Here is a 13,783-nt window from a genome sequence, read left to right as displayed (position 1 = left end):
TTTCCTTATAATTTATGGTTTTTTGAGGCCTTTTCCCTAAATAAAACGTGGAAGTAGTGTTTATGAGACGCCTACTCTAAGCCTTTTTGTATTTGCTAGCATAGCTCTCCTAGTGAGGTGCTTGGCAATGGCGGCATGACAAAAGAGCTTCGAAAAACTCCAATATTTCTCGCGCCAAACGGAAGAAGCGAGCCAGCGAACAGCCCCGGAAACTCGGATCCCTGCTCCTCCGTCTCCTCCACCTCCTCCCGATCTCCGATCGGAACTCCCTCCGGTCCCTTTTCACGGCGACGATGTTCCTCTTCCCGTTTTCGGTGCAATCTGATCGCGCGGGCGCATGAGGAGGAGCGACGCCGAGACATCCGCGGGAGCAAAGGTGGCGCGGCTCGAATCCGCCGCCGGCGGCGGCGGCGGCGGCTCTGTTTGGTCGGGCGAGCTCGACCATGTGCCGCTCGAGCGGAGGAGGAGTTGGCTGATGAAGAAGTCGAGGCCTGCCGCGAGCGGCGGCCCTCCTCCGAATTGCGTCGCCCCCGAGGGAGGAGCGGAAAAGCCGGCTGTGTGAGTTCGCAAGTTTTGTTTTTGTTTTGTTTTTCCCTTTTGGCGATTGTGTTTTGTTCGGGTGCTCTCATTAGCTGCGTAGAAGTTGACCATTTTAGGGTTCATAAAGGGTTTTTTTTTTCTTTTTACTGGGTGATTTTGCTGTGCAGGGCTGTCGGAGACGGTGTTGTTGCTAAGAAGGAAGACGAGAGCTGCAATACGCAGGTACCTCATTGATTTGTGACTGACAGTGAATCTTGCTGAGCTCGTGGATGCCCCAGTTGTATCGTGTCTTCTATTTGAGTTTGCTTTACCTGAGAATTGACTTCTTGTTTTTGAAAAATGTGGATTACGAACTCAACTTATCCATAAGAAAGGAAATTTGTGGCCTGCTGAGATCGCTATTGAGTATCTGTTCCTTGAAGAATGTCTTCGAATATGATTCGGGACGATTGCGTAATAGTTGATGTTCTTCCGAGATGGAAATTCTGTATTTGAGAAAAAAATGATGGTGTTTGTACTGGTTATTTGTATCTTGGATGCATTGTTTCAATGCTATTTCAATTTTTCTGATCGATACGTTCCTTCAAGAGTCGGATTCAATCTCTAACTTCCCTTTTTTTGACTTATCCAAGCTTAGATAATTCGTGCTGATTCCTTTTGGGTTTCTATAATGTGTTGTTAAGCTATTTGCGTTGATCATGCATGCACTGATTTTGTCTTTTCTTTGCATTTTCTCTGTTGCTCTTCAATTGGCGTCACAGGTTGATAGTGGAGGAGTTTTTGCAGGCATTAAGTGTTGTTCTGAGTCAGAGATATTACGGAAATGTTCTGTTGATGGAAAATCCCCGGGGGGTGGAAATCAGTTGGTGGATGTTCTCGAAAAGAATGTACAGGATGAATGTGGAACTATTGGATTTGATACATCACGCGATGCCACACCAATACTTCTAGGTCATACCTCAGGCGATACTACTGCAGTTTTCCCTTCCAGAGAAAGTGAATGGTTTGGATTTCCTGATAATTGTATGGATGGTGAAACTGCAAAATATCCAAATCGAGAAAAAGCTGATTTCATGTGCTCACCTATGCCATTGCCTTTGGGGGAAAACCGGTCTAATATGCAGAATAATGTTCCCGGAGCCACACATGATCTGGTAGTTTCAAACATTTTAACCTCAAATAAAGTTAAAATTGAACCTTCTGATGACAATGACTTGCTCAACCGGCAAATTTCAACTGTCAACGTGTCCCACTTGTTAGATTCAGAATTGACATTGAACAAAAGGAATGGCGAAATTCAAGATGATGGGTGGTCACATGAACTTGAACATGTTCCGCTGCTACTACGAAGAAAAATGTTGTTAGCAGGCAAGGAGTTTCCAAGTGCTGATAACACTAAATTATCAATATCTAAAGTAAATGACAGCGAATGCATGTGAGTGTTATTTCCTTCTTTATTTTGTTTGAAAAGATGCCTCCTATATTCTATTTGTCAAGAAAAAGGAAAAAGGAAATGTTGGCTTCTGTTGTTATGCGCAGGTCCCATCACGATGTTGCAATTGTTAAGGAAGAGGAACAACTTCATCCTTCGGTAAATAAATTTGTCTCAATCTCTGTGGTTTTGTTTTGTCACTTTGGGTTTTGTTCAACAATTCCAGTGTTTTGAAATAGTTGAAATGATCTAGAGTCTGTTCGGGACTTCTTTGCCCTCTCGAGAAACATGATGTTCTTGGCTTTTAACAAACTTCTCTAACATACTCTATTTCAGTGGGACTTCATATAATGTCTGAGTTATGTAGTAATTAGCTATGATGGTTTTGGGATATTTTTCTTGTAACCTTAACATATATGATATTAGTTGATATTTTGGATTGACTTGTACTTGTAACTTTTGGCTTTTTGTGAATTTTGTGAAAGCCACACTTTGACTTTTATTTGCGCTGAACATGTTAACCTTTCGATTTTTCCAATATTAACATGTAGAATCATTTATAGTTTTTCGAAAATTTTGAAACTTTAAATTATATTGTTTATGTCAATTTATGAAGGGATAGTCATAAGTAGAAGTTAGAAGTAGTAGAGAAGTGCAGGTAAACAGACTCGTCTTTGCCTCAGATTTCTAAGAATGTGGAGTCAATAATAATTTTTTATTATGGAAGTGGAAGGGCTTAGAAGGTCTGCTACTATTACACTTGATAAATGGCCATACAACAATGAAAATAACAATTAATGCTTATACCAGTTTGTGGGGTTGGCTAAAGAAAGCACATTGTAGAAGAGAAACGAGCAATTGTGTATAGTATCTGCCATGATGTAAAGTTAGGAAATTGCATTTGCCGGTCAAGCAGTTAGGAAACTGGCCATAGTGTATTCAAGTTTATGTTTTAATAACACTAAACATCTACTTTTTTTATTGGATAGGGTATTTCAGGAGATGACTTTGTAAAGAATAGTGATGGAACTACGAGGGATGATGTCCAGTCTTTGCTAGTGTCTAATGGATTTGACTCGCGTGACATGTTGGAACGAGGTGATTCTGATATACGTGGAAGTACGGTGACAGATGCATCTGATACTTCTGTTTCACAATGTTGTTTTGGAGCTAATCAAGTTTCTTCATTGCCTATTGTATTTGAGAGTGCTCTGTCAAGTAAATCAAGAGATTTTGTGGAACTTAAAAAATGTGTAGACACGACTGTATCCAAGGGAAAATTGCCCAAGTTAAATTTGTGTAATGGACAGGATCCTGGTTTATGTTCAATGATGATAGCAAAGCCTGCTGCAGCTTTGAAACAATCTGCCAAAGTTAAGATTGAACCTTCAGATCTTCATGCCATGCCCAAGAGTAACAATACTTCTAAGGATCACTTAAACTTGAAGACGCTATCGGTAAAGAGTGAAGCACAAGACTCTGATGATCTTTCATCAGACAAGGTGGATCATATGCTGCTACGAGATCGTTTGGAACTACTGACATCACACATGGACTCTGTGGCTGATGGTAGTAAGACATACAGTTGTTACCCCGAACTCATCCCTTCTGTACGTGAGAGCAGTCATCCAGTTCCAGAATCTGTTAAGCTGACTGTCCCTAAGCGTCTGCGGAAAAGAAAAAAGACTGCCACGTAGGTGCTTGCATTAATACATACATTCATACAGGCATCCATACGTATACATAAATATCCATAATTGTTAAATAAATCATCACAAATCTGTTTTCAATAGAGAAGAAAAGAGACTAGTAGGAAAAATGACTAAGCTGAAGGAAGAAATTATTTTATAAGCTTCCAGCCCATTATAGTGATCTTTTTCCCTGGTGCAGTGATTCAATTGAAACTGCCTTGGAAGAAGATGCACCAGGACTTCTGAAGGTATTTTAAAGACACTTCCTTTTATTTAATTTTTTTGTACCAACAAAATAAAAGATCTTTCTGAATTATTTTTTGGTAGGTTTTACTTGACAAAGGGGTTACAGTTGATGAAATGAAGCTTTATGGGGAGGCAGAGAGCAATGAACTTGTGGATGAATCTTCCAGCAATGATGGCTTTGCAGAGCTTGAAGATGTAATATCGAAGGTCGGCAAAATTGTTATATCCAGGAATTTCTTTTTTACCAGTATTTTCTTTTGTTGTTCTTCTTGTATAATTGCCGTGATGTTATTGACATTTGTGGTCATTTCTCTTATTATCGGCTTAGTGTATTTTTCACTTGGCTCATTTGATAATAGTGTTTGGGGTTAGGCATATTGTGTATTTTGAGCTGTACATTATTAGTTTTCCCATCTTTGTATCATTTTAGTATAGCCAAAAAAAAAAAAATTTCTCCCATAAAAAAATCCTAGATGAAGATCATGCTAATTCAACAACTGATTGGGACCTTGAAGATGTTAGAAAGCTGAATGAGGTAGCTTGTTCTCCTACTTTAATAATGTCATTTTTTGATGTGATTATGTGAAGCTGAGATCATCTCAGTTCTCTTAAAAGCCTGCAGGGTTGATAGTTTTATTTTTTCTTTTGGTCGGACTGCATGGTTGAAAGTTGACATAGCAGAAGTAAACCTCTTTTTATGTATGCTGCTTCAGCAGGATTTTGATTCCGGTTAGTCGCGATGTACCTTTTTTTTCCTCTTTTTCAATAGATGATAGTTAGCAGTGTCTCATGTATAGTTACAAACATGTTCCTGAAGTTTATAATTTCTCTCTAACTTGCTCTGTGATGATTGATGTGAATGCTGCTCCCACTAAATCCTTGCACCCATGCAATGACGGTCCTCTATCAGGGACTTGCACAAAAATGAAAGGTGTTTATTCTTTTGTTGTGGAGTAGCACCTCATGTCAAACGATGCAATGTCTGATAATCCATTTTTCTTCTCTCCCACAAATGTATTTTCTAAATTTAGTACTTCTATTGATGTTGTTTTGATTGATTAATTGCATGACATATTATATTTGAGGATGTAGCATGTTTTGGGTATTGATATCAGAGGATTACATATTGTTGCCAAAATTTAATATCTTTCTATGAAGTTGAACTGCAATGATGCTTAATTTCCTGCTGGAACAGCTTTTCTCTCAACGCCAATCTTTCTTGAAATTTGCACCCATACGTGGCTCAAAGGATGCAAAAATTAGTTATTGCCTGGCTTGCCTTCTCTCTCTGGTGGAGCAGGTAATGACTTTCATAATCCTTGCCACTCTACAATAATGCTGATAGTTAATATCTACCAAATACATGTTTGTCATATTGTTTGATGCCACTCTCTCTCTCTCTCTCAGACACGATATCTGCGTTTCCGGAAGTGGCCGGCCGAATGGGGTTGGTGCCGGGACCTTCAATCATTTATATTTGTCTTTGAAAGGCATAATAGGTAATTATGGCAACCTTAATCATGCTTTGAACCTTTGTGTATGGTGGTATTCTGCCTCACAGTCATACATTCTATTTTCCACTCAATTTCAGAATAGTCCTGGAACGTCCGGAATATGGGTATGCCACATATTTCTTTGAGCTGGTGGATTCACTGCCTATTGACTGGCAGATTAAGCGGTTGGTGATTGCCATGAAGCTAACTAGCTGTAGCAGGGTGACCCTAATTGAGAACAAAGCGCTATCGGTAATATCACTTTGTTTTGCCAAATTGAGCTATTTTTTTTTATAATTCAGAAAATGATCATGTGCAGTTTTGCAGTCCTCAGGTCGTTTGGTCTTGATTTTCATTATTATAGCTTGCATGTCTGGCTAACTCTCGACTAACTTCTTCCAACTGTTAATACATATAGACTTTTGATCAAATGAGGGCATATAATTTAAGTCACTGGTGGATTGGAACAATGTGGTTGTATAGTTGCATGCAACCGTTCTCGACTAGCTTTGACTGAAAATTCTTGGATCTCTGTGTCCATTTTAAAGGTTGGGGAAGACTTGACTGAAGGTGAAGCACAGGTCTTGATGGAATACGGTTGGCTACCAAATACTGGCTTGGGCACGATGCTTAACTATTGCGACAGAGTCTATCATGACCAAAGGAATGAGATGGACATTTCCGAATGGAGAGCGAAGATAGGGAAGTTGCTGATTGAGGGCTATAACGGAGGAAGTATCGTCCAGGCCAACATCAGAAAGATAACAGAAGATCGGAGTTTGACAGAACATGAAAGCCCGGAGATCGCGCAGGTTAAAATGGAGGCGGAGCTCTAGTTTATCGTAATGATCAAATTGTACATACTCCTTGAAAGTTGGCTGATGACAAACCACCCTAGAAACTTTAGGAGTAATCAATCTTTTCTAAATAGAAGTAATATGCTGACGTCGGTAAGTAAGCTCTAACTTATGCTAATTCATCAGTTTGTTCTTTTAGATGTGCACTTCGCACCGTTGGAGATTATTTCATTAATTCGAGCACATGACACAATATATAAAGAAATAGGGTTGCCTTTGGACGTTAGACCTTTATACCGGATAGGATAAAGTCGAATAAGGATACGATATGCTTTGTAATGTCCTATGTATTATTTTGTAAATGTCCGGATATAATGTGGACACCCGAATCAAGTGGCTATCCTCTCAAGTCGTGTAATTAGGGTCACGGTGGTCGTGCGAAGTGAGCTATGGCTGCCATTCTCTCCGCTTGATTTACCAGATAGCAGATATACGAGAGCATCTCACTCTTAAGGTGGGATTTTTTAATCCTGATTATATTAAGACGTATCTTTCGATAAAAAGAAAAAAATATTAAGACGTGTCTGAATTTCGCAATGATCCCAAACATCGCACAGGATCAAAGCTATCCTATTTGGAGATATATCCGGCCCACCAAATAAAGCCTACCTGTATTGGGCCTATTGGCTTTCTTCCCTAAATACTGTAATCGCACTAGCTTCTTTCCTGATGATTTTGATCAATGCTTGAAATCAGTGGGCTCTGCCAAGCCCCAAGCTTCACATTTCAGGATTTTCTACTTTTTTTTTCAACTGGGAGGGCTTGGTCGAATTGTTGAAGGCTCCCACAAATGGTCCGCCTCATCACAAGCCTCGGGTCTAAAAATTTCTGCATCATCCGAACATTGGTGATCCTTAATGTAATCTCAAGTTTAGGCTCCGTTTGTTTCGAGGAAAAATGAATGATTTGGAAAACATTTTCCTAAAAAAGATCACTTGTATCACTAAAAAACATTAGTCAATGAAAAATATCTTCATCACTGATAAACACTTTCATAGACGATGATAATGTTTTTTGTTCATTAATTTTTACTGGCGATATAAGCGATCGTTTTTGAGAAAATATTTTCCAAATTATTCATTTTCCGCGAAACAAATACATCATTAAGGTAATTACTATAGTAATAGTTGAATATCAAAACGATAGTACATGGTGCTGTCCTCAAGGCCCTATAATGTTCACCGTACTTTATGTTATCTAGAAAAACGAATATTCATCTCTCCGTTCAACACGTTCTTTTGAATGACGTGGAAGACATATCCTACACGTTAAAAGAAAATTTTGTTTCTAGAACTTCCGTAACAATCTCTTATATATTTCAACGAAGCGATAGCAACTCAATAAATTGTCAATGGAGATTTACAGGTTCGCTTTCATGAGGAGAAAATTTCCCCCAATTTTACCCCGAACGACTATTGTACCGTCTTCTCTACCCACATTAATGAGAGCCCGGACGTTCCCTTTCACTCGTTGCCTTGTTTTTGTCAATTTGGAGAAAGGGGTGAGAGGACCTTGAAGTGGATGTTTCGAACGTCGATATCTTGATCTTTGAGGCTTCTCGAAAACCTTTTGCGAGCACACTATGTTTGGTCGGGTTTCACAAAGACTTCCTCGTCCGATCACCAATGCCGTGCACCGACGCTGACATTGCAAATTCCCCAAAATTAAAGCGTGCCCAAGTTCAGCTACGGCCTACATCGGCTCTGTCCGTGCTCTCCTAACGTCACGGGTGACGCTCGCATCACGTCACTCGGCCATGCATCAATCGCCATCTTTGATTTCTTTTTTCCGTTTTCCCTTTCATCGAATTAGGAAATGGCACACTTTAGAAAACTATAATCTTTTTCCTCGGGAAATGTCTCTCCCACGCCGTGAATAGGCAATTACGCGCCACGTGGAGAGTCAATCAAAAGCGAGATGTATAGCACGTATTTGGATGGATGTTCAATCCAAAAATTCAAATCTAATAGGTGAAGATAGACCGTATGAATGTAAGTCTTGTCGAAACTCTAAAAACTACGCGGGATACTTAAAGGGGTTAATCCCACGAAAAATTCGAAACTAATACACATATGATAAATTTACCCAAAAAAAACATCAAACTGATATATCTGTGATAAATTTACCTTTCGTTAGTTTCCGTTAAATTTTACCATCAAATTGCTGAGTTGGACGACACGTGGTAGTTGGCAGATGTACCAGTTTAGAGTTTTACCCCTCTGTTGTCACAAATTTACCAATTTGTGGCTTTTCGTGATATTAATACAATTTAATTGAAGGTAAATTTGTCACAAGTGTACCAGTTTGTGATTTTTTGTTATCAAAAAATTAGTTTGGGGTAAATTTGTTACAAATGTATCGGTTTGGAATTTTTTGTGGTTAAAAAATTAGTTTGGGATAAATTTGTCACATATGTACCAATTTAGGATTTTTCGTGGTATTAACCCTACTTATATTTGTCACCTCGCATGCAAACGAGACTTGAGAACGGCACCTGTTATGCGGTGTGGAACCTGGCTTTGATACCGTATCGTTAATTCAATAAGAAAAAAAGACTTAAACCGACGAGCGTAAGGATATTACATAAACAGAAGACCCATTGAAACCTCAAAGACAAGCACATGCCGCGCCGATTAGCACGGGATTCTTAACACTCGGACAGTGGTGACCGATCGATTAGACCACTTCATCACTGCTATGGCCGTGTAGCCGATGCTTAAGATACTCTCCCCCCATCCCGGGCTCTCAAACTTTCTCATTCTGTAATACCTTCTCACAGAAACCCTAGTGCATCTCTTTCAAGCCATCTAAGATTTTATTATTCTTTAAGCAACTCATAGTGTTTGGTAAGCGACTTTTGGCTAAAGTATTTACTTATCCAGCAAGTCAATTTAACGTTCCGTCACCATCATCGATCGGGACTTCTTTGTAGTCAGTCTCTTATACTAATGAGGCGACCCAACCGATCATAGGTAGACAGTAAAGCAAGCGCGAAATATTCAACACCCTATAAATATCCGTCGTATGTTTACGTCTTGATGTTAGAAATAACTCTTACTGTATCAAGCAATTTGCTCATTTCTTATCCCACACGGGTACCAAACTCGCGGAAAAACCAAACGAATTGCGTCGATGCTGATGCGGGCGTAACAACGATTGACACAGGTATCTCACCAGAACATTTGACTGGTAATCTATTGAGAAAAGGCGAAGAGAAAGAACGAGTAAAGCGCACACAGATTGCAGGCGGCACATGTGTCCGTCTGGACACGAATTGCTGCCGAACTACTGTGCGAGGCATTCATATTCATGAAACGGAAGAAAATGAAGGAGCGCAGTGTGTGCGTGGGCACCCTCCAAAACGTTCTGTCTTCCTAGTCAACATCCGGAGCTGATGATTACGCGTCCCGCAACAATTTCATACCTAAGACGAAGTGATCAAAAGAACAATGCAGAAGCAGCTCGATGAAAAAGCTCTTGTCTTGTCGGCATCATTGTGAATTCATATGAAGACGGAGAAAGTAAGGAGCTTTTTTTTGTGGAATCATTGCTTGACTGTTTTAAAAACCGTTAGAAAAACTATTAGATGAAGGCCTTTCTAACATTCCCCTTCACATGTAAGCTAATGAGGGAGGCGGACCTCTTGCCCTGATACCACGATGATTTCGTGAAATCACCGTCGATTGTTCTAAAAGTTTAAGGGTTTAGATGGAGATGTGATTTAATACTTAACAATTGATCACCATCCTCTTTGCGAGAGATTATCTCCATAGTGTGATTGTTGCTTTTCTCAGTACCCATGAAGAATGTAGTTGATGCCTTGCGCTTTACAGATGGACCTCTATCTGATCATCCATTTTTATCCCAAACACGTATAAACATTATCCAACAACCGACAGAGAAAGTGAGATCTTCTCTGCACTGCTGATGTTATCTGAATCTTTTTAATGAAAGGGATAAGATAATTTACCTGTTTCTCATTTTAATCACTGATGGATTTTCTTTGTGAAGATGGGCCGCCCATGATGGGCTAACCCAGCCCATGAAAGAAAGTAACTGCACTTGGCAGTTATTGTCTAGAAACAAAAGTGAGAACACACGTAAGAGTGTGTGTGGGTTGCATTTTCATCATCAGAAAACTCATTCTCACTAAAGGACAAAGAAGAAGGGGCTTTGTTCAACAATTCAAGGATTGTTCTCTCTCTCGAGGCTGTGATAAGTGCATTTAATCTGTGGTAAAAGAGGTATGTTCATTTCACGTAATATACTTCGAACGATCGGTGATTCAAGCGTAGAATGGGCAAGTTTTTCCGCAATTTTTGTATTATGTGTAGGTATCTGTTTCCATCAATCACGATTAAGTGGTATTCTTGACCATTTTGCACAGGACTAAGTCCGCCTTTTGAATTTAGGGCCCGTTTATTTAAAGGAAAATTGTTTTCGAAAAATTGTTTTCCGACTTTTCGGTGTTTGGATGATGTAAAAGTGATTGATCTACGGAAAATTTTTCCCATGGACTAAAAACAATAAGTTTAAATTGGGAGAAAACAACTTTCTCTCTTGACAAGAAAGAAACGTCTCCTTTGAAAAAAACAACAATCACGTTGACATGAGAAATTTTCAAGAAAGTAATATTAAAGAAAAGATGAAGCCATACATTTAAGGTATTGCAATCCTTTTTTAGCATCAAAGTATTCTCTATTAGTCTTCTTTTATAAATATTCTATCAATAGTCTAATGCATAAATCAATGGTCATATTTTATCTCTCACATTGCTTCAATTAAATTTGAGTATTTTCTATCTTATAAACAATTTTACCAATGAGAAAATTTAAATGTATGTGTGCCATTTCTTCATATCATGTCAATAATTTATTTAATTAATAATTAATATATTCCGTAATAAGGTGATTTTGCAAAATCTTTTAAATGTCAATTTTTCCCATGGATGAAGCGCTTATGTATTTTTTGATGGTCTACCCACGAGAAAAATTTGTTGGGATGCCAAACGTCACACTTGTTTTGATTAACTTAGAAACTGCTGACAACCTAAGTAAACATTTTCTAAGATTGTCGTTATCAAATGGTTCAAACGCTGTGAAAATCTTAAAGTTTTTCTAATCAACTACTTAACAAGTGCCCCTTAGATAACATTTAACGTTGCATTCACCAAAGAAAAGTTATTATCAAGCCACAAACTTTTTGAGTCATGCCATTTTAACGCGGTTTCCAACTATGAAAAGTAATTGCACGAGCTCGCATCCAATGGATCAAGGGATCAAAACCATTGATCTCGTGGGATCCATACGTGAGAGGCTCGTATCGTATAAAGGGCTTAGAAAATTCAACGATCGCGATCGACACAGTCCAGTGGACTCGGTTCCGGGCAATGATTTTCCCCATGACCTTATTGGAAACTTCGCCCAAATGGCCGCTTGTGATTTGACAACTTTTCATGTTTTGAGTGGCTCAAAATTGGATGTTGAACGATGGTTTTCAGCACAAAACGAGTGTGTGAGGTTGAGAGAGAGAGAGAGAGAGAGAGAGAGAGAGAGAGAGAGAGAGGGGCCCAAAAAGAGCCACTAAAAAGTAGGCCAGTGGAATAATCAGTGGGCGTTCTTGGGAGGACAGGCTCTTTGATCCTGCGACCGCCCCAATTGCAATGAAATCACCCCCCCCCCCCCCCCCCCCTCCAACCCGATTCTTGCTCTTTGTATGCTCTCTATCCCCTTTTTGCCACCTTTGCCCTATCCCCCATGAACTTTTTCTCCATTCTCTAAACAAGGAAAAGCTCATCTTTAAGTGTGATGCCCATATGTAGTTTTTGTAAATATATCGACATGTCGATGGTCCCATTTCGTACCCTATTGAAAATTAGAATAGAGGTGGGCGTGAATTTAGGCGCACAATAAGATGTCGGCATGTCGATGAGCATTTAAGAATCGAATTGAAAAAAAAAATGACCGACAGATCATCGCTCCCCGTTAAGCACTCAACTAGGGGGGGGTGGGGGTGGGTGTAAAAAAGAACAGAAAAGGGCAACATTCACCAAACTTCTCTTCCTCATCCTCAAACTTGCATTGGCAACACACGCGTCTGGCTGGTTTTTGGTACTCTTATCTTCCCATTTTTATTCGACCCATTTGCAACGCTCCACTACTCGTCTTCTCTTGAACTTTCTATTTGTCAAAATGGGATATTGCCCTTCCATGGAGACAATGATTGTGGTGTACTTGGCATTCTTCTTTTCACATGGGTCACTCTTCTCTTTTTTACCTTTCTTTCTGTTATACACTTTTAAAAAGGCATTTATTTAAATAAGCCCTCCCTTTTGTTTCGCCTTGCATAAGTTATATTATCTCTAATGTAACGCAAAAAATTATTCTCCCACCCCCACTATGATGTTGTTGAAAAACCCTCCTTAAAAAGAAGTCAAATGGCGTGGCCACTAGCATTAGCTCAGCTTGCTTAAAGGACTGGACTCCATGATTAGATTCGTGGAAATTCTAATTTATGTTCATGATCTGATAGAGGTAAACAGATGTTGACCGCTACTTATTGTGTCATCCAATGACCATGTTTTCGACACCATTTGATTTTCTTGAGCCCGAGGGCCTAATGAAAGATTAGATTATATCATTTGTTTCCTTCAATGTCAAAATGACGTGAGGATTGCGAGTGAGACCATCATTAATTAGGGTTTCCAAGGAATCATATGTTGCCAACTGGGATGACCAAGAAATCCAATTGGTCCTCGACTAGTTATCATGCGAACTTCATACCTATGTCATATGTGCCTTCCCCTAGAACCACCTACAAATCTACTCTTTTTCTTGGATCGAATGATTAAATTGTTTATATCGTCGAATAATCTATATCGCCCCGACTCTTAAAGGTCCTCAACCGATGCATCACTAGCATTATATTGTTCATAATTACAACGGGATATAAGTATTGAAATAGTGTAATGCAATGTTATGATTAATGAGAAATTGAAACGTTGTTCTTGCGTATATATTTGATGGGCACATCTGAACTTTCATAATTCATGAATCTAGAACTCATCTAAACTCCTCCACAGCAAGGTTTTAATCTTCTCTTCTTATAAACTCAATATCTCGTGTCATAGAATCATCAATGGAAACTTCATTACGGTGTGGAAATAATTAGTTTCTTGCAATAAAAGAAATATCCTGCACGTTTCATCATAGTCATAATGCTTGAATTATCACAGGCATTAGTACTTAAAACATTTCTCGAGATGTGTTTCTCACTTACGTCAATTTCAATACTCGTTTCCCTCATTAGGGTATTTCATTGTAAGGTTCCTACTTTGGTACACTAGCGCGGCAAAAAGAACATTTATAAGCAAGGGTAAAAGATCATTCCAAAAGTTAAAAGAGTGCTCAAACTCGATGAAAGGTGCATAACTTACGAGGTCGGAATTTCATCAATTTAGAAGAGGAAAAATGGGACTTGAAATTCATCCGGACCAAACATTTTCGCTTGGAAATGAGCTTGCAA

General features: G+C 39.1%; 1 protein-coding gene across 1 annotated transcript; it reads left to right on the top strand.

Moving 5' to 3' along the window:
* Positions 1-201: 201 nt before the first annotated feature.
* Positions 202-6,608, top strand: LOC115681426 (uncharacterized). Its single transcript, XM_030605373.2, has 11 exons — positions 202-558; positions 708-762; positions 1,302-1,975; positions 2,080-2,131; positions 2,962-3,665; positions 3,863-3,911; positions 3,991-4,116; positions 5,105-5,209; positions 5,317-5,408; positions 5,501-5,654; positions 5,951-6,608. Exons 1-11 carry the CDS (start codon positions 338-340, stop codon positions 6,236-6,238), a joined length of 2,520 nt encoding a protein of 839 aa, XP_030461233.2. The 5' UTR covers positions 202-337; the 3' UTR covers positions 6,239-6,608.
* The last annotated feature ends 7,175 nt before the right edge of the window (positions 6,609-13,783 follow it).

This window comes from Syzygium oleosum, unplaced genomic scaffold (assembly GCF_021117445.2).
Source record: "Syzygium oleosum isolate NSW1041296 unplaced genomic scaffold, Sole_v2.1 Sole_v2.48, whole genome shotgun sequence".
In the NCBI taxonomy this organism is placed as follows: domain Eukaryota; kingdom Viridiplantae; phylum Streptophyta; class Magnoliopsida; order Myrtales; family Myrtaceae; genus Syzygium; species Syzygium oleosum.
This window is presented reverse-complemented; position numbering and strand designations above follow the sequence as displayed.

Excerpts from the sequence above, each read along its gene's own strand:
- LOC115681426 (XM_030605373.2), top strand. The coding sequence starts at position 338 with ATGAGGAGGAGCGACGCCGAGACATCCGCGGGAGCAAAGGTGGCGCGG. Across the intron at positions 559-707 it reads GGAGCGGAAAAGCCGGCTGT|GGCTGTCGGAGACGGTGTTG; the intron begins GTGAGTTCGCAA and ends TTTGCTGTGCAG. Across the intron at positions 4,117-5,104 it reads TTGAAGATGTAATATCGAAG|CTTTTCTCTCAACGCCAATC; the intron begins GTCGGCAAAATT and ends CTGCTGGAACAG.